Below are 20,287 nucleotides of genomic sequence, written 5' to 3' on the forward strand. Positions count from 1 at the left end.
CATACAACCTGTGTATTATTACAAATAGAGGAAATTGAATAGGTGCTAGAATAACATTTGTGCTTCTTCACAGGTGAAGATGGTAATATCGTTAGTTTGAATTCAGATGACTTTATGCCAGTTGCTTTAATGGAAACCAAGAACCAAGAAGGGTTAAACTATATGGTCCTTGCCACAGAAAGCAGCCAAGGTGAAGAAAATTCAGAGGGTCCTCTGTGCCCCAAGGAATCTGAATCTTGTGGTCTGAGGAAAGAAGAGAAGGAACCACATGCAGACAAAGATTTATGCCAAGAAAAACAAGTGGCTTACTGCCCTCCTGGCAAGCTCGAAGGCCTGAACTATGCCTGTCTCGCTCACAGTGGATATGGAGATGGGTCTGATTAATAGCACTGCCTGGGAAATAGAATTGAGAGAAACACATCCATTTAGTGGTCACAGAGAGAAAAGAATGATAGATGTGGTGGTGGTCTGACTCTGATTTAATATGAAAGTTCTAGTCGGGTTCCGAGAGTCATTTGGTTTCATTCGCTACAATCCCTATACCCACAGCCTAACCTTCAGTGGAATTATGGGGTGAATAACCATGTGTGTGGAAAGCCCAGGAAGAGACAGTAAGTCTGGAAACAAAACACTGCTGTCCCTCTCCATGCAGTCCTTGAGAACATCACCCACCCTTCAGCCTGGGCTGCAATTAAAAAAATTTGAGACAGAAATAGGTCAGTTCAGGGACCTGAAGGAGGAAGCATGCTCAGGGATCGACTCAGCTACAGACTATCTCAAAGGGAACTGAGGAAATGATTGCTGATGTCTGCATTCACAGGAGGAGCCAGCATTGGGGATACGAGACTCACTGGAAAGCTATCACTCCAATAAACTATCTTTAATCACGACTGTAAAATTTTTGTATTTTGGAGGCTTAAAATAGCAACTTCAGGCGTATTGAAAACAGGACCATGAAGATCTTTGAGTTTTAAAACTTAGCATTCTGCAGTTTCTGGATTGCATAAAAATTGTCCTGTGACTAGTGTGTTATTATGAAAATTAACTAATATAAAGATTGTTTTGGGGGCTGGGAGTGTGGCTCAGTAGTAGAGCACTTGCCTAGCATGTGTAGTTCTGGGTTTCATCCCCAGCACTGCAAAAAAAACCAAACAAGTAAAAGCAGAAATATAACAATAACAAAAGAAAAAGAAAGAAAAAAAGATTATTTTTCTTTGCCATGTCTATTTTATACATAAAATCCTTAAGATTGCATCTAGGATCATATTATCCTTGAAATTAAATATGTGATTAAATAATGTTAATTCAAACTATGTGATTTTTAATAATGGTACAAAATAATAAATACCTACATGAGAACTATTTTAAAAATTCTTCAGAGAAATGCTCTGCCTTGAAACTGATAATTTTTTTTTTTTTTTTTGGAGTTACTCATTTAAATCTCAAAGTCCCAATTGCTTCAACAACAACACTTTTGCTTCAACAATGACACTGATGTAACTATTTTGTGTGTTATTCACAGGATGTGTACAGTAAGAACATTCTGATTATAACATTTGCTAAAAACTAGTGTAGAAGAAGACCACATATCTGTTTCCACCTTGGACAATTAATCTTTTAATTTGCTTACTACCTGAGAACATGCACAGATGGCTGGCTGAATATAAGCACAGAGAAGCAAATTCATAGTTCTGGGGGAACAACCGCTAATTTAAGGTCCAGGATTCCCTGTCTCTCTGCAACATCTGATACTGCCCTGAACATGGCAGGATGTTTTCTTTCAGCTCTGGGGACCCTTTGATGGGCATCTGTCATTCTTTGGGCTAGCCCAGGAAATGAAGCCCCTTCTTTCATTGAGGAACTGCTCCACCTTTACTGTTCTAGTGGGAGCTGTGTTCTGTTTGCTCCCTTGGCACCTCTTTTGGGAAGAAGGCAGACATGTAGCCTGGTCCTCATACTCAGGTTCCACCACTCAGCTTTTCTTTCTCCAATGTGAGCATATTTTTATGACTCAAGTTGTTGTTTCACTTAACATTATTGCATATGCTTTGTCTATCCATGAAAATTCCACATAAATGTTTCTAATGGCTACATAAAATCTCTTAGGATGGATATACTATATTGCTCCCTTATAGACTGATTAATTAATTTATTATTCACTCCTTAAGTAGATATTTATTGAATGCCTATTATGCAGCAAACAGTTGCAAGAGCTAGAAGTAGAGCAATGAACAAAGCAAGCCTTTGCCTTGATGGAGGTTATATTCTAGTATGCTATTTGGGGGAGTAGACATACAAACAAACAAACAAATATCTATGAGTAAACTCAGCATTCACTAGTGTTTCAGAGCTCTAGATGTTTAAATGCTCAGTCAAGGGAGATCTGCTGACAAACCTGGGATCCTGTAAAACAGGATGGGGGTATTTGGATGGATGTCTGCATTAGTCAGGTTTTTGTTGCTGTAACCAAAATATCCCCCCCAAAAAGCAACTTAGAGGAGGTAAAGTTAAATAAACCATTTTAGAAGTTTCAGTCTAGGTTCTGCTGGCTCCATTGTTCTGGGTCTAAGATGGTGGAAGAGTGTGGTGAAGGGAGGCTGCTCTATTCATGGAAACCAGGAAGCAGAAAGAGTAGGGAAAGGACTGTAAGGAAGATGAATCCTTCCAGGCCATGCCTACAGGGATCCACTTCCTACACCTGCCTACAGTTTCTACCCAGTCTATTAAAACTAAGATGTACTGATAGGTTATGGCTCTTACAATCTAATCATTTCACCTTTGAATATTCCTGCATTAACGCAGGAGTTTTGGGGAATGCCTAATATCCAAACTATAACAAGTTCCAAGAATCTTGACTCAGTAGACCCTTCAGATCCCTCAGAGTATGTGTAATAAGAGTTAAAACTTTGTAGAGTAAATAACCAGAGAGGCCTCTTCTCAACCAGAAAACATAAGTGTGTTCCCCTCCCCTCCTGACTGCCAGGTCAATAACTAGAATTAAATTCCAGCATATCTTAAGAATGTTCTGAGTCTGATAAAGAAGAAAGAGATTATATCCTGAAGTAGTTCCAAGCATTAGCTAAAATGCACTGGCAGGAGCCAGGTATATAAGGTTGGGATTACATTCTGAAGGTGCCTGAACCATGGGATGGGAAGGTAAGACTAGATAAGCAAGAATTCATTTACTGGGTGAGGTTTTCTGGAATGTAAGATTTAACCTACATGGAAAAGACCCACAGACATGAGGCAAATTGTGGCTACAGTGGCCCTGGATGTCTGGAGACAATGAATGCTGATTTTATTTCCCCATAAGAAGTTTTAGGAAGGAATAAAATGGTTGAGGGAAGTGAGAATGCTGGTATGGGCATATTATGTGAGGCCAGGAGACCCGATCCCCAATCAATTCACCAAAGTCATAAGGACTGTTGATGAGAGGGCATTTCTAAGCAATCACTAAGAAGCTTAGCAATGGTTACCTGCCATAGCTGGTCCCAAAGCTGGGCTTCATGAAGTCTTGAAATAATAGAGACTAGATAGCTTCACTTGACTACCAGAAGCCAGGGGACCCACTTCAGCATGATAATGGCGAGGCAGTCAAAGGCACTTGTCCATAAAGAGTTGTGAAGATGGTTAATAAAGCACTTTGTTCCTAGGGCAGAATAGATGGGCAGCAGCCAGTCTTGAGCATCCATGCTCAGTAGAAGGCTGTTACGGTACTCTAGAGAAACAGAACCAAAATATTGGGTGGATAAAGAGATAGATAGATAAAATAGATGATACACAGAAGATAGGAATTTCATGGGGAATTGGTTCCCAAAATTAGGGATTATGTAAGACCCATGTGCAAACTGAAGAACCAAGGAAACTGGTAGCATGGTTCAGTTCATGTCCAAAATCTTCAGACCCAGCAGATCCAATGACATAACTCTAATTTCAAGGCCAAAAACTTGAGAAATTGGTAAGGATAGGAGGTTTGATGTGATAAGACCCAGAGTCTAAAGATCAGATAACCTTGAGTTCTGATGTCTATGGGCAGAAGATGGTGTCCTAGTTTCAGGAGAGATAGATGATAGATGATAGATAGATAGATAGATAGATAGATAGACAGACAGATAGATAGAGAGATAGATAATGGGTGGGGGAGAACTTTCCTTCCTTTCTTCTGCCTTTTTGCTCTATCTGGGCTCTCACTTGACAGGATGATGGCCACCATACTAACTGAGGGTGGATCTTCCTTACCCTGTCCACTAATTCAAATACAAAGCTCTTTCAGAAACACCCTTTCGAACATACTTAATAATGCTTTACCATCTATCTGGTTTCCCTTGAGTCAAGTTGCCACTGAAAATTAATCATCCAAAGGCAAAAATGGAGGGAGAGGGGCTTACATGGTCATTCAAAGAAAAATTATAATCCTTGTTCAGGTCCCAGATTCGAGTTGTTTTCAGATCTGAAACCCATTAACCATAGAACAGGTTTTAGATGGAAGGACACTGTAATGCCATTGCAGGTGTATACTTTAAAGAAGATTCCAGACACTTCAGACTATTGTGCCTGAGTTGATAATGGGAGTCAGAGGCCTACATCATCATTGCTCCTCTCTCGAGGGGCTTGTGGGGCTAAAGTCTAACTTAAAATGCATTCACTGGGTCCACAGCCCCACCCAATGGTCATTTCTCTACTGCTTAAATGTGTAATTGGGATCTGTATACTTTATGGTTGGAGTAGCCCTTTCACTGAGTTCTTAGCCTACAAGTAAGGTCAAAGAAACCACAGTGGAAGGTCAAGTGGGAAACTCTGAAACTGCCTCCCTCCTCCTTTCCCTCCCTCAGTCCAAATAATAAAGGAAAAATCAATATCAAATTTCTGAAGAAAATAGAAGAATGTTGGAGAATGACTGAAAAGTAACAAGTTAAACCAAATATTAGGCCCAATGACAGTTGCTAGATCAGACTAGAACATATATGTTGCTAGAACATATGAGTGTATGGTACATGTCTCGGCACCTTAGAGGATCCACACGATTGATGAGACAATTAAATTCTACTGAGAATTTCAGGTTTAGCCACAGGGACCTAATAGCCAAGACAAGTGTGTGTATAGAAACCAAATTAGAGTGGATGCAAGAGGAAATAATAATATACTTGAAAAGAGCTAGGTGGTGGCTCATTTAAGGTGTTTTGCCTTTCTCTAATAAATGACTGGGAGGTAGCTTGGGGTAGAGGGCTTACCCAGCATACACAGGGCCCTGGGTTCAGTCCCCAACACTGAAAAAAGTTTGTATGTAGGTGAGAGAGGGCAAGGATATGAGATCCAAGGAGGATTTTTTTGGTCTTATTTTTGCTGCTTTGTTTTTAAATATAAAAAATATCAAAGTCTCTTTTCTCATAATGGGAATGATCCAATAGACAGGAAAAAACAATAATGCAGAAACAAGAAAATGTAACTGTTGAAGTGATGTCCTTGAGCAGAAGAGACACTCAGGACACGAGGGTGGGAAAAGGATATTTGACACTAATTGGCTCCTACTAAATGCGACAGAATCTTTCTCCCCACTCCTTTTGATACAAGGATTTTCTTTATTGAGCAGGCTTCCAGAAGAATTTCTTTTTTTAACTTGTACTTCAAACCTCAGATCAACATATATTTTTAAATTTATTAGTATATACTTGAATAAAATATTTTAATGCAATAGTTGTATTCACAATAATTAGTAGTACTTGCTCATGGTAGCTAACACTGAATGCAGGGTAAAAAATCTTTATGTCAAGAGTGAAGAAAAGAACTTTAGGACTACTGCAACCTCTTAAATCCTGAATTAGAGAGGCTGGCTTATACAAGTGTCAAGTAAGCAGCACACATGTTAGGTGTTAAGAGTTCTCATAAAGGTGAGATCATTTCCTGCAACCTGGTAAATAGAGACAAAGCTTCATAGAAGTGGCAGAACTTAAGCTAGAACTTGAAGACCAGATAGCATTTGGATAAGAAAGCAGTGAGGGTGAAATTTTTCTAATACTGTGGGAGGTAGAAATTTATAAGAACCTTCTGTGGGATATAAGAGAAAACATTGCAGACTGCTATTAGCTAGAGCAATAGTCAACCAGAACTATGTTTTGGTACTCTGGAAATATCTAGATGGTGTAACATTGGGCTAGATCTTATCTGGTGGTAAGCTTATATCCTCTTGAAAACTGAGAAGACATAGCTCTTACTTCTTTTAGAGCATTGATATAGATATAAAGGACAAGAAAGGTCAAGAAGTAGATCATGCAAAGCATTTCTTTTTCTACCACTTTGAGAACTCTTTATAGTAAGAATAAAGGGAGTGTAATTGAATTCAAGTTAGAAATCTCTCTGATAAATGAGGTGACACAAATTAAATATGCACCCCAAAATAACACTAAAAATGTATTCAGAAGCTTTATGATCTGAAAAAATATACACTGTTAAATTGTATAACTTTTTAAATAGCAAATGTCTTGCCTTTGTTGCTGTTCAGCAACACCTATACTTCCAGCCTCATTCTCTTAAGACTCCAATCTACATTAACCGGTAAACATAGGTGCAGATTGTGGCTGTGCAGGGTTGTTTATTTTAATTTTATATTTTTAACTTTCCATATATTTTGTAATCCTTGGGGCTGGAGGGGAAGGAGATGGCAGTATCCCATGGTGGATTTTTAAAAATTTCAGTCGCATTTATAATCATCAACATCAAATGACTAAACTTCTCAAGTTTCAATGCAAGATCATGGTGTCCAGTATACCATTTTTGTTTATTAACGAAATAGTTTGGAATTGTTAGATACAAGATGATGAATAATTTTCTGTCTAATTCCAATTGAATACAAATTCATAGTTGTTTTCCCTCAGGGTTTGGGCCTAATTCCCTAGATCCTTTTCTTACTCCTTTAAAAAAGTATAAGTGAAGAATGGGCTTTTAAAGGAAGCTTTTAAACAGGAAAGAAAAAACCTCTTAAGATCTATACTCTGTGTTTCTTACCAAAATTAGTCTGTTAACACCCTTCTGTCAGTTTCTGAGTGTAGAGAAGAAACTCCCTGAGGTAAAATGAAATTTCATATGCCATAAAGCAAGATGGAACAATAGTAAGAATACAGCACTTTTAGGCACCTACTCCAGAGATATCAAGAACTTCCATAAAATAGCAGTACAAATGTGAAAAAAAGTTATATAATACTATGGAAAAAATATTCAGTTTCTTTCTGGAATAGATGACACATTGAGTAAAACGTACCAGAAGAAGAAAAAGGAAATAGGATTGTACATAGTAAAAGTAAATAGCAATAACAAAAAAAAATTTGTTTTGTTTTCCATCTTATTTATAAACAATACCATTATTGGCTGATAATACAGTTGCCAAAAAATGAGGGCAAAGCTGTTGTTTGAGAATTAGCAATAAAAGAGAGGAGTTTGTGACATTCTTACCAAGGATTCAAATCATAATTGTTGTTTCTACCAAATGTGTGTTTAGAATTTAAAAAGACTTAATTTTTTTCTCTACTTAGCAAAAATTAATTTTGTTTCAAGTATTCTAAAGGAGTTTCCAAATTATAAGGTAAATAGTATATTTTCCTAGTTGTAAATACAAGCAGATATTAAAGTATGACTTCCAAAACTAAATGTAGGCAAAATTTTCTTATCAGTAACTGAAGCATTAAAGTGGTGCAAATTGTGATTGGAAGTCAAAGTATTTAAGTTCTTTTGTTTTCCAAAGTTTAGTTTACCTTTAATGTAAATTTCTTTCAAGTAATGATAATTTATTCATTTGTGCATTTTTTATAGGAAATGAAAATGATGATGAGAGGAAGGATAGTTTGAACTTTCCACTTTAGACATTTTGAACACTGGGACTTAAGTAGAACTGGAGCTTACTAAAGAGATTTTAAGGACAAAACAAAGGAATGGGAAACATGCTCCTTCTGTTTATCCAGGTGAAACAATTGAATTCCAGTAAGGCAGAGGAAATTTGGGTATCTCTGTTAGAGGAGCTTAACTTTTTAAGAGTAGTTTTGAAAACTCATAGAAATACTATCATTGAGAAATACTATCATTGAGACCTGACAAATGTTCCATTGTAGAGAGACTTAACTTCTCTTTTTGAGTTAACTTGTTTCTTTTAAAGTGAAAGATTACCAATGAAGGGTAACATGTTTTATCAAAGTCATAATTATTCTAGTAAATTGAGTTTATATTTTTCTAAGGGTTAATCTTTCAGCAAAATATTTTATTCTTTTCTCATACAAGTATATTTCTCTCCCTCATAAAATCAACTTGAATTAGTAGAATCATCTCTGCTGTCAGTGCCACGAGGCCTGGACTCAAAGTTTGGAGGTCATGGCTGGAAACAACTGGAAGCTCTTCTTGGAGGCTGCCTTGCCTTTTTAGGTTATGAGGGTCTCTCTGTGTTTAGGATAACATGATTGACAGCTCCACTCCAGCTCCAATTAGCACCCTATAATTTATTAGCTTCTGCTTTCAGATTATGCGTTAACTTCACAAATATTTCAACCACGGAAACAGAAGCTATCGAGTGTCTCTTTCCTGATCCAGCCCTCTGGGGTTGGAGTGAAATACAAGGAAAGAGCGGTACAGTTGGTCTGTCAAGTGAGAATAATCATTTGTGTCTGTGCCTGTCTGAGGGCATGATGTCTCTAATTTCTCTTTAGGCTTGCATCTGTATGTGTGTGTGGTGTGTGTGGTGTGTGTGTGTGTGAGAGAGAGAGAGAGAGAGATTTGGGATAAACAGATTCTATTGTTCAGATACTGTTTTATTAGAGTTACATTTATTTATGGATGATAAGGAAAAGCTGCTGTTCAGAAAATATGAAACTTGCTTAACTCTGTTGCTTGGGTAAATGTCATGCCTTCAATTACCTACAAAAGGCAACTGTAATAATGGCACTGTTCTTAGAATGTTTATTTCTTTACTCCAGATTTTAGGAGTATATAATAAATTCTGAATCTCTGGCAAAGAGAAATGGAATACAGGGAAAAGTTCTTGACATGTACAATTGTAATAGAAGTCATTTGCATGCAAACTATCAATAACACAATTTTATAAAAAAATCTTACATTTTTCAATTTATGTTTAAACTCTCAAATACCTTCCCATTTCCTATGTTTTGACATCATTCTATGAATTACATTAAAATGCAACTTATGGAAATGGGCATTGATATGAAAAGTGGTTTGCCTAAGTTATATATAATTTTGATCTCCAATTCACTAAGCACTTAAAAAGAGAGTTTCTTTGTTTTCTTGGACAGAACATTTATGGGTGCCTGTGCAGAGATGCAAGTTTTGTGATTCTAAGCAAAATGGAAGTTAAAGTTACCTTAAGAGTTGTTTCTCCAGATGCAAAAGGGCACAGAAAATACAGTACTTACTCAGAACAAGTGGGCAGAGTGGCTTGCAGTTAGAGTCTGAATCCCAACACCCACCACCTCTACTCTGCCTCCTATCCAGGCCCCAATCTTAAGGCAGTGCTAGAATTTGCCACGCATTGAAATAGAACTTCAAAGGGGGAAATGAGACAGGGATGGCAAGTCCTTTTCAACTAAAGGAATAGAACAGATAGAGTTCCCTGTAGTTGGCTGATGAGTTCTCAGCCAGAGGGCAATGGGCAAGAGGATTACTTGGTGGTGGAGAGCCCTCTCTCCCCTTTTCATCACCTCTTCCTTGGCTTAGGCCAAGTGCAAAAGGAAAGCTGTGGGTGAAGGCAGACACCAGTGCCAAGGGGTATGATTACAGGAATCTAATCTTTCTCTTAGACCTCAACCAAGCATAATATATATAAAAACATCAAGCTTATCTTTTCTCATGTCATACCTCATTTCCTCAAATGTCCTTTATTTAACTACTAGAAACTTTAAATCTGCATGGCTTCACTAGTATTAGCAAGGCAGGTATGGGAGGTCATAATTTACACAACTTGGTGGGTCTAGAGTATATCGGCTAGGACAATTGATCCCAAAATTCTTTTCTATGCTTTTATTACACAGAACCAAATCTTGGTTCTAGATCATTTTGCAATTCTACTTTAGGAAGTATAAAACAGCAAAATGCTGCGCTTTGAGGGTCATCCCTGCCAAGCCACTGGAGCCTGGGCTGGCTCAGCAGTCTGAACGGTGTGTTCAAGACTGCCCCAAAGGCCAGTTCCAGTGAATGAGTCTCCTCACCCGCAACCTGATATTCAGGTCAGATGCAGCTTAGGAGAGAGGTTTCGGTAATCAGAACCTCGTGGCTGGGAAAACGCTCCCTGAGGGTTGTGATCACAGACCTTGTGAGTGCTAACGCAGGTGGAGACAGGTAAAGCTCCTCTTCCAGTGGGGAATACTGGGAGAAGATGCCTAGCAGAGAGTATGCTATGCTTTCTTCTATGACACATTTATTGGTAGATTCTGAAAAACACAAGGGGACAATGCATCTTATTTATGCCTTTATATACCAGTGAACCATGCCAATGGAACATGGATTAAAAAAAAATCCACAGAGAAGTCCAAAGTTAATTTTAGTAATTGCTTCAATGTCTAAATCTCAGGCTAAATCTTACAGGGCTTGGTTAGGTTGGGTGTGAAGAATTTTAGAGCAGTGTAGGCTATTAAATACTGAAATGAATTAATAAAAGAAGAAGCAATAATTCCCTCCTGGAGAAGAACAGAGAACTGCATCCGACTGCATGGTCTAATGGTAAAGCCATCTGATGAAGGATTTTGGGCAATGCCCAATAACAACTTCTTCGAGACCTGGGATCCTGTGAATTCCAGTATTTTCTTCCCTACCTCTTTCCCCTTTCTTTATACATCTGTTGTGGAGAAGAAAATAAGTCAAAAGGTGAACAGCAAAGTGAGAAATTAGAACTGGACAATTACATTGCAGGGGTAACATGGAATCTCTGCCCTTGGCTGTCTGGGTTTGCATCTTGGCTCTGCCACCTACAGGCTTTATGACTGGGTAAATTATTCTTCCTCTGGGTGCCTCAGTTTTCTCATAGTAAGAAGGAGGTCATAATAATAAATGCCATATAAAAATGTTGTGAAGATTAAATGGGTCAATCTATTCATAAAGTCTTTGGCCCATGAAAAATGATTAACATTACTTTATTATTATTATCAGATCTGGAGCTGCATAATCATATAGGACCTTCCATCTGAGCAAAACCAACAATATTCTTGTAATGATCGTATTTACTTTACTGGTTCCTAAAAGATAAAAAACGAGAATGGGTAACTCTGCCAAATTCATACTTTGAGTAAGGTCCTTTAACTGCTTCCAACTCTTGAGATTATGATCCAAGATAAATGATATTTGGCTCTCATATTACAATGAAGGTCAAGATTTGCACTAATATTTTTATGCTTCAACAAGGTACAAGGACAATTATAACATAACATATCCCTCCTGGGCACTTTACTTATTATTTTTATTAATTTATGGTATGATTGAACCCGGGGTACTCTACTACTGAGCTACGTGCCCAGTCCTTTTTATTTTTTACTTTGAGATGGGGTCTTGTTAAGTTGCTCAAGCTGGTCTTGAATTTGCCATCCTCCTGCTTCAGCATCCCAAGTAGCTGTGATTACAGATGTGCACCACCAAGCCTGGCTTCTCCTGGGCACTTCAGTGAAAGAATACAAATAATTTTAAAATTAACAGGAAAAAAAGACATGAATTTAATTATCTATCTATCTATCTATCTATCTATCTATCTATCTATCTATCATCTATCATCAATCATCTATCTTTTCCCCTAGTAGGATCTTTGGTCACTTAGTCTACCTTGTTTAAAATATAAAATAACCAATATTTGAAAAACACTTTCAACTGATGACACTACTGTTATAAGAGGCTAGAATTTAGACAGTAACAGCAATTCCCTTCTGGAAAATATCTATATCTAACTGAATGATCTACAGATAGAGTTCAGTATACAGCCTCTGCTTCTAACTTCCTGAATGCTAACAGGTTAAGCCCTTAGCTTCCACAGACTATGGTTTCCTCATCTGTAAAATAGAGGTGGGGTGGATACCTAACTGCCAATCTCTAGGTTTGCTGTGAGGTAGAAGGGATTAACAGACTTCAACAAACACTTCAAAAAAAAAAAAAAAAAAAAACAATGTGGGGTGTGTTTGTGTGTGTATTGCTCACAACATTTTTGACATTAGATTATACTACTATAAATAATTTTATTCTACTAAAGAAAAACTAAGACATTTATTTTATTTTTATGAAACAACACAGTGAACTTGTAGTAAATAGACATCTTTAATATTTGTTTCTTCTTCCTCATCTCCTTCAGCTTTGCCCACACATAGACCCTTTCCCCTGAAAAATATTTGAGATATTGTTGACTCCATAGACATTTCTTCCCCTGGTGGTGGGTGATTTCTTGTTCCTCTCCATGGAGACAGTTGGGGTCTCTTGTCGCATCTTTCATCTGAAGGATAAAGGGAGGGACAGGATTTGTGGGAGAGAAGGCAGAGCAGGGTTCTTCTTTCATTGTAAAATGTTCCTTATAAAAAGATGATATATATACATATATATAATATATCCAGTGCAATTGCAATTGTTCTGCCAAACACTGGGAAGTGCCACCTTGGTCGATGTATTTCTGGAGTTTTAAACAGTTGTCCTACAACAGCTGCATTTCAGTAAGACTTGGGCAGGTGGCTCCAGATCAGCCACTTGCCACTCACATTCAGATTGAGGTTTCCATGTTCACAGTCCAAAGGAAAAAGTGTCTTTCTGTCTGGAGTGGGTATTGTGGGGAGGAGATGAGCAGGAAAGAAGCTGAAGGCTGAGCCTCAAAGAAGGAAGAATTGGCTTCTTTTTACTTCTCTACCACAGTCTTTGTTGCAGAAGCAACGTTTTTAAACCTGAGGATGTTGACATCAGTAGTGTAATGATCACACTGCCTAATGAAATAATTCACAACAGCATAAAAAATATTCACACCAAAAGGTCTCTTTTTTCTTTTTCCCATTCCAAGAAAGCTTATGGTATCATAACACCTGACTAAACAATTTCACCACAGATATTTCCGGTGATTTGGCCAAAAGTCATTGAACATATTTCATAGTCTTTGGATCTGCTCTTTTGGAAGAGATTAATTTTAGATGATATTTCTGTAAATGTGCCTTTTGATTTTCCTAATACATGGAGAAGTTTGAAGTCTCTACCTTCCCCCATGTCCTCATCCACGAAGTGAGAGGCACAGATGCTGAGCCTCCATGGCTGGTCAGAAAGGAAAGGGAAGGGGAAACCCTGGGTCAGCAGATCAGCTCAGAAGGGATGCACCACAGAGGGAATAACGATGAGCTGCAAACCAAGATCAGAAGCTGTTACAAACCCACTCCATTTCAGCTCTGAGTCACCAATCGCACTATGCAGAGACCTACAGGGAAGAAGGTGGGCTCTAAAACCAGTACAGATCCTTGCTTTTGTCCTGAGGCTGTAAACCTGAAAACAGAGAGAAGATAAAAAAGAGAGAAGAGGGGAGTGAAAGAGAGAGAGAGAAAAGAGAGAGAGAGAGAGAGAGAGAGAGAGAGAGAGAGAGAGAGAGAAAGCGAGAAGAAAAGAGAGGGAGAGAGGAGGGAGGGGGAGGGAAGGCACAAGATATTTAAGGAAAGTTTTATTGTGAAAGTAACAGACTTCATCTAAAGGGGTGGGGGTGAATGGTGAATGAAAGTAAAATCAAAGCAAACAGAAAAGTAAATCTTCACCTGAGGGAAGGGAGAGTGGACAAGACTACTAGCCAGTAGTTGCACTTTAAATATAACATTTTAAAAAATTTGCTCTAAAAATAAAAGAAAGCAAAAAAAAAAAAAAAATCCTCATTTGTACCTTTCAAATTCAACTGAATCAGAAATTTAGCATCTTAGCATGATTATTAAAGTCATATTCTATAAGTTTTACATTTTAAGATTCCTATTTAATTTGGCAATTAAGCTGATTCAAGAATCACATGACTGTCACTAGGTGACAAAAATCCCTCCCCAACCAAGTCGTACAGGATTTTAAACTACACTCTCAGCAGGTACTCTAGATCTGCGCTGTCCAATAGGAATACAGTGGGAGCCACAGGCATAATTCTAAATTTTCTAGCAGCCACATTAAAAAAAAAAAGTAAAAAGAAACAGGTGAGAATTTTAATAACATATTTTATTTAACCCAATATATTTAATATGCAACGTGTTGAACATATTTGAACATGCAAAATTAATATAAAAATATTAACGAGGTGAATTTTACATTTTTATTTAGCACAACTTTTTCGAAACCCAATGTGTATTGACAGCCCTAGCCACACATACCAAGTACTCAATAATTGCAAGTGGCTGGTGGCTACAATTCTGAACAGCGCAGAGCTAGAACCTTTCCACCAAATTTTATTTTAAAAGAAAGGAAAACAAACAGTCTTCTCTAATATTTTCTAGCCAGGTTAGGGCAGGGTCCTACTTTCTAATCCCGCCCACATCGATGGCACAGGGTTCTGTATCAGCTCAGACAATTCATGCAGACTCTGACCACAGAGTCCCGAGTCTCCTAGGAGAACTAAGGGGATCTAAGGCTTAGCCTAGGGTAGGGTACAGCGCTGGAGGGGCCCCGGAGAGGCTACACTCCCTCCTCCGCTTACCTGAGTCCACGCTGAGGCCCAGGCCCTGGGTCACGTCCCCCGCGGGGCTCACGAAGGGCCCCCCGGGCGCGGTCCATGCGCCGCCGGCCGGCTCGCCCTTTGTGGAGAGCTCGCAGGGTGGGCTGCCGGGCGCAGGCGCCGGGGCGGGTGCGAGACGGGCCGGGCGACCGGAGGAGGCAGGCATCAGCAAAGGCCCATAGCGAGGGTCGAAATGCGGCGCGTAGACCTCATGCACAGCGGTGGGCCGCGGGTAAGCGGCGGCCTGGGCGCTAAGGGCGCCGCCCAGCGCATAGGGGTGGTGGGGGTGTGCGTGGTGTGGATGCGCGTGGTGCCATGCTTCGGCCGCACCCTGGTGCAGGTGGCTGTGCAGTGCCGCCGGCGAGTAGGGGTCGGCGGTGGCGAAAGGCAGCTCCGAGTGCGCAGCAGCTAGAGGGCTGCCCAGAGGTGCGGGTACGGGTGCCTGGTACGCGCTGTTCCAGAAGGAGGCGGGAAAGCTGCGCTGGCTCATCGGGAAGGAGCCGTCTGCAGGCGGGGGAGACGGAAGGGAGGAAACATAGGACCATGTCACTGCCGCTCAGCAGGAACACCGACCCGCACCGCCCTGTGAACTGAAAGCGCCCCGGCGGGTAAGGGCGGGAAAGCTGCAGCAGCGAGACGGACCAGTAGCATCCGTTTCTGGGCTGCACCTTTATAAGCGCAGCAGGTAAAAGGGAGGTCCTGGCACCGAGAAATCTGGGCTGCTGGATTCCTCCAATTTTGCAGAAGTATCTTTATTGCAGAAACCCGGGGAGTGGAAGAGAGAAAGAACGGAGAGGTCCCTTCTGCTCAAGTTTTGGGGAGCAGGAAGTGTCCCCCTCCTCCCGGTCAAGCTCAGGGCAGACACGACTTTCCTTTCTCAGCCCACAGCTAAGATCCGTCCTCCAGTCCTGGTTGGCCGCCTAGCGATCTCACTACCTCCTCTCGCATTTCAGTGTTTCTTGTTCCAGAAAATGTGCCCCTCCAAGGTCTCTGATAGACTGGAAGTCCATCGACATATTTCGAAGTCTTGCTACTATTAGTTTTCTTTCAATATTTCAAATATTTTTTTTCTCCAAGAACTCAAGCAAAAGGGTAACTAGATATATTAAAAGAGCTGTCCATGCAAAGAGGGACAGGGTTTTTTTTTTTTTTTTTTTTTTTTTTTTTTTTTTTTTTTTATTCTAAGTTTAGATTAACGAACTTTCTGCATCAAAGTGAGGACATCAGGGATGATGATGATGATGATGATGATGATAATTGTCATTTTATCTGTTAACCCCTAATGCATGGTAGCATTTTAAGGGAGCAGTGATTAAACTAAATTCTTTGCTTTTAGTAGGGAAGGAAAAACATACATTTAATTCAAAGACCCTTCTACTGGGGAAGTTATCTTCACTAAATACTAGAGAATTTAAAATGACTTGAAATGTATTCTATGTGGTGAACAGTCTTTCCCTTAAAATATTCAGGCAATTGGAGGGGGAAAAAAAAAAGTCCTGCATTTGTTTTTGGATCTTGTCTAAGGGCAAACTGCCAGACTCTTAGAAAAAAGGCATGGTGGGGGGCATCCTTATTTCCTCCAAAATGACAATATTCTTAAAAAAAATAAAGTCCTCATTTCTCAACTTGATACACATCAAAAACTAAGCTTAATGAGTACGTTTACTAAATGTTTTCTCCTACCTTTATCTTATTGAGAATAAAGGGAAGCTGAGATTTCAGAATAGAAGGGAGATTTAATTGACTTATCTAAATAATCATTGTCTCCCGCTAGAGTAAAGTGGTGCTTTCTGGGGAGAGTAGAAAAATCTTTAAGAGGAGATGTGTTGGGAAAACCACTAGAGAGATGCTTTGGCTGTACCCAAGTTTTTGTTTCTTTTCTACTTCACTTGCTATTCAAAAGGCACTTTTCTGCTTCAAGATTTCCCAAGTGATTGAAACATGGCAAAAGGCATAGGTTGGTTTTAGGACATGTTCTCCAGGAGATGTTGCTAGCAGAAAGTGTCTAAAACTTCTGGGCAAATTTTTGGAAATTGGGAAACTGCCCAGTAAGTTTATTGTTGGTAAAGATCCTATATCCCTAGGTTTGGGAAGGTGCTGGAGACCTCATATTTCCATAGCACATTTACATACATTCTAATGTTCCAGTCTTACAGCCTTCTCTGGTGATGGTTAGGAGGGCAAGTGTTATTCTAATTTTAGAGATTAGTAAATAGTGACCTCAAAGAGGTTAAGAGACTTGCCCAAGGTCATAATGCTAGGAAGCGGTGGAGCCAACACATAAATTCAGACCTTCCAATTCCAAGGGTTGTGTTTATTTCCAGGTTACTGCTCTGCTCTGCCTCTTTAAGAAGAGATCTTATACCCAAGCCCTTTCCCCCCATCATTGTTTTTACCCTCCTAAATGCCCTCTTTGCCACTTCTCTGACATCTAGTCTTCTTTCAGCTGCAAAGCTTGGGCTCCTATAGGTGAATCCCAGGTTGAAAGAGTCCTCCATCTATTGTTGCCAGGAGGACCCCCAAACTCACCTCTCCAGGGACCAGAGCTCCTTGGTGCTTTGCTGCTGGTACAGCTGGGGGAGTAGCTGCTAGGCTGGCTCAGGGCCCTACTGAAATGTTCATCCACCACGGAGCTGATGTCCCCCTGGAAATAGGTGAAGAGGACGCAGCGGGAGTTGATGTACTCTGCCTCTGGTGGGCGCTCTTTCTCTGGGCTGCCTTCCTCCTCTTTTATGCTGGCTGGGGTTTGGCTGGAAAATGAGGAGCTGCCACTGCCACTGCTGCTGGGGCTGGCATTGCACTCCTGGGCTTCCTGCATTTTGGAGTAATAGGCTAGCTTCTGCGCAGAGAGAGAAAGAATAAACATGTCAGTTTCAAAACAGACGGCAAATTGGGTTCAGACTGAACTCCCTCATCCCAACCCTAAAGTATCCATGGGGAAACTGGTATCTGTGTTTCCCTGTGCCCTTCACATAAAACCTGCAATAGGACATGGTAAGCAGCCCTTGCAGCTGCACCCTAGCAAGGATGGACTTCCTTAGAAGAAGCCTGCCATCCTTGGTACCTTTGTCTCTCTTGAGTTACTACTGGTTGCAGGGAAATCTCTAAATGTGAGGGTGATAGTTCTAGAAGGTATCCAAAAAGTCAGGTTATGAGCTGAGTTTGATCTCAGAGCCCAGCACACATGTTTGAAAAATCAGGCTCCAAGGATAAAGGGTGCCTAAGTCCAGGTAGGACCTGACTGTCCCTGCCTGAGAATCCAAAACAGAAGCACAAGCTGCAAGATTAAATATCCTCATGATAAAACTGGGAAAAAAACCCAACATACCACCCACAACCAGGAATGTGAAAGAAGAACTGCCACGGGAAGTGAGAAAGTTTTAGTAATAAATGGGGTAAATTTGGGATGAAATTGTGACTGGAGAAATATATAGATCATTTTAATAAATTTGAGTTGATATGTGTTTAGTCACCCATAAACTGTCAATTTAAAAATCTGTTTTAGTTTTTAAAGAGGTCTTTGAAGTAAGGACAAACCAGTGCTCTATGAATATCTCCACTCTTAGTATTGAAAAGGAGCAAGAAGGTTAACATCATGGTTATAAGGTTGGGTAAATCATGAGATCTGACAGTGAGTTTATAAAACCAAGTGCAGCAGCTGAGAACATTTTCTTAGAAATGAGCAATGGACTGAATATAGTAATATAGTGTTAAAGCATTCTGCAGGTAGATATAGCCTTGGGGCAGGGGTGTTAAGTCATAGAAAAATGAACAGAAATCTTAGTGCAATAGATTGATCCAGGGTCCAGAAGGAGAAAGGGCCAGACAGAAAATCACCCTACCTCTCTCCACCTGTCCTGAGAAGGAGTGCATCTCAGAGGTTGGAGAAAAAAAAAAATTCCAGTTATTTAGCAATATTACCACTTCCTAAAGACCATTTTCGCACCTGGCTTTCAGTGAGGAACTGAACTGAAGATTCCTAAAGTTAGCATTGCAACTACAAACTTCAGATTGGGGATTTTAAGAGGGAAGGATGAGGGAAGAAAACTAGGAGCAAAACCCACCCATCCATTATTCATTAGGACATTTCAGAATAGGCATTCTGAATTTGTAAACAAAATTGGTGAAAACAGCGACTGGATCATTAGAGTGTTTTCAGTTTCCCCAAAGCGGGGGTCTGGAAATTCACTTTCCAACCTGGTCTGGGCCTTTAAGGTCCCAGGTGTGTTCTTTTGTTCTTTTCCTAGAATAGAATCCTAGGTTTCTACTAGGTCAGTTGAGGATATGAAGGAAAAACTGTCTGGATACAACCCAAGGAAAAGAGAAATTGGTGGAATTAAATGAAACTGGAAGAGTTTGCAGGACCGGGGTTAAGTGGTCTTTTAAGTGAATTTGTTGAAGCCTAGACTGCCTGATTCAGCTATACAGGCTTAAGAAATACGAAGTATTATCTATGAAGCTGGATCCGCAATCGTCCCTAATAATACTGTCTAGAACTTTGCAAAGCAAAGTTTAGGAAACCAATGCCTTCTTTGCCGTTCTGCAATTAATTGGCCCGATCGCCCAAGAATTAAACTGGGAGAAATTATTACCGAGATAAGTAAGTTTACAGGGATAGGAATGCACGGGGCCTTGGCATCTCAGACCTAAAAACAGAGGCTGGCCTTTGCATTTTATTTTGTTGTCATTCTCACCTTCGGGACCAAAGTTTAGTGTTCCCTGCGTAAGCTTTGCCTAAAGCTCGCTTCGCCCGCACTAGACTAGGAGTCCTAAATCCGACAGACTTAAGAAAATCTAGCCCGCGATCCTTGTCTGTTATTCACAGGAAGACTTGGGTGCACATAAGCAAGGCTTAGCTGTCTTCCCAAGAGATCGAACAGGCGAGCTAAAGGGGTTAGCTAAGTGAACAGCCAACTGGGTGGCAGCGCGGGCAATCCCCGCATCCTGGCGGCGCCCGCGGCTAGCCTGAAGCCCCTGACACCCGGAGACACTTCGGACCTTGGGATACCAGCGATGCTCGGAAGAACGGAGGTGGGGAGCCATCAGTTTTCGAAGTTTGAGTCCCGACCCTAAGGAGAAACGTACCTGGTGATAGGGGGTGTAGGCGGCTGCGAAGTAAGGCTGCGGAGGACCATAGACTTGGTACATAACATCCAGACAGCTCATGGCTCCCCGCAGCGGAGACGGTTAAATGATTTTTCATTAACTCTGGTTCGGCGGGGCTCAGGGATGCTGCATGGGCGGCGCTTGGGCCCAAGCTCCGGAGTCATCGGCGGCGGAGCGAGGGCCGGCTCGCTCCGCGCTCGGGATCCAGCTGGCTCGCTCCCCTCCCACTCCCGCAATTTCAGCCGGGGCCGTGCTCCCGGACAGAGCGCCCAGGCTGCAGCTAGTGGGCATTTAAACCCCACGTCCCACGGGCGTGCTGACGCCACTCCCCGGGCGCGGAGGGGGAGGGGGCGGTGGGGGGCGGGGACCTGGGGCCCAATGGAGAGCGAGGGCAATCAGCCTCAGGGGCCGCTGGCATGTTTCGCTGGACTTCTTTCCGCTAGCGTGTGGCCAAGGGTGTCAGACACTGAGATCCTGACCATGGGACCCAAGACTTCGTACCGCTAG

General features: G+C 40.9%; 2 protein-coding genes across 9 annotated transcripts in view; one reads left to right on the plus strand and one right to left on the minus strand.

Annotated features, from left to right (window-relative positions):
• Ros1 (ROS proto-oncogene 1, receptor tyrosine kinase) overlaps nt 1-1,373 on the plus strand; it is a 133,673-nt gene extending 132,300 nt beyond the window's left edge. For 4 of the 5 annotated variants that reach the window (XM_047558203.1, XM_047558199.1, XM_047558200.1 and 1 more), the window contains one exon: nt 74-1,373. In XM_047558203.1, coding sequence (XP_047414159.1) covers nt 74-384 — 311 coding nt within the window. In that variant the 3' untranslated portion in view covers nt 385-1,373. The remainder of the gene's footprint in view (nt 1-73) is intronic. The other variant, XM_047558202.1, reaches the window with a different exon arrangement.
• Nucleotides 1,374-12,183: 10,810 nt separating this feature from the next.
• Vgll2 (vestigial like family member 2) lies at nt 12,184-20,035 on the minus strand. Of its 4 annotated transcripts, none has more exons than XM_047558749.1 (4): nt 19,760-20,035; nt 17,204-17,513; nt 14,657-15,178; nt 12,184-12,457 (listed from the first exon to the last, which is right to left on the minus strand). In XM_047558749.1, the coding sequence occupies exons 1-4, from the start codon at nt 19,838-19,840 to the stop codon at nt 12,246-12,248; spliced, it is 1,125 nt and encodes a 374-aa protein (XP_047414705.1). In that variant the 5' UTR covers nt 19,841-20,035; the 3' UTR covers nt 12,184-12,245. The 4 variants fall into 4 exon arrangements, with proteins under 4 accessions (XP_047414705.1, XP_047414708.1, XP_047414707.1 ...); XM_047558752.1 differs by having other exon boundaries at nt 12,314-13,338; XM_047558751.1 differs by having other exon boundaries at nt 12,314-13,479.
• Between the last annotated feature and the right edge of the window lie 252 nt (nt 20,036-20,287).

Source organism: Sciurus carolinensis, chromosome 7 (assembly GCF_902686445.1).
Source record: "Sciurus carolinensis chromosome 7, mSciCar1.2, whole genome shotgun sequence".
NCBI classification, from domain to species: Eukaryota; Metazoa; Chordata; class Mammalia; order Rodentia; family Sciuridae; genus Sciurus; species Sciurus carolinensis.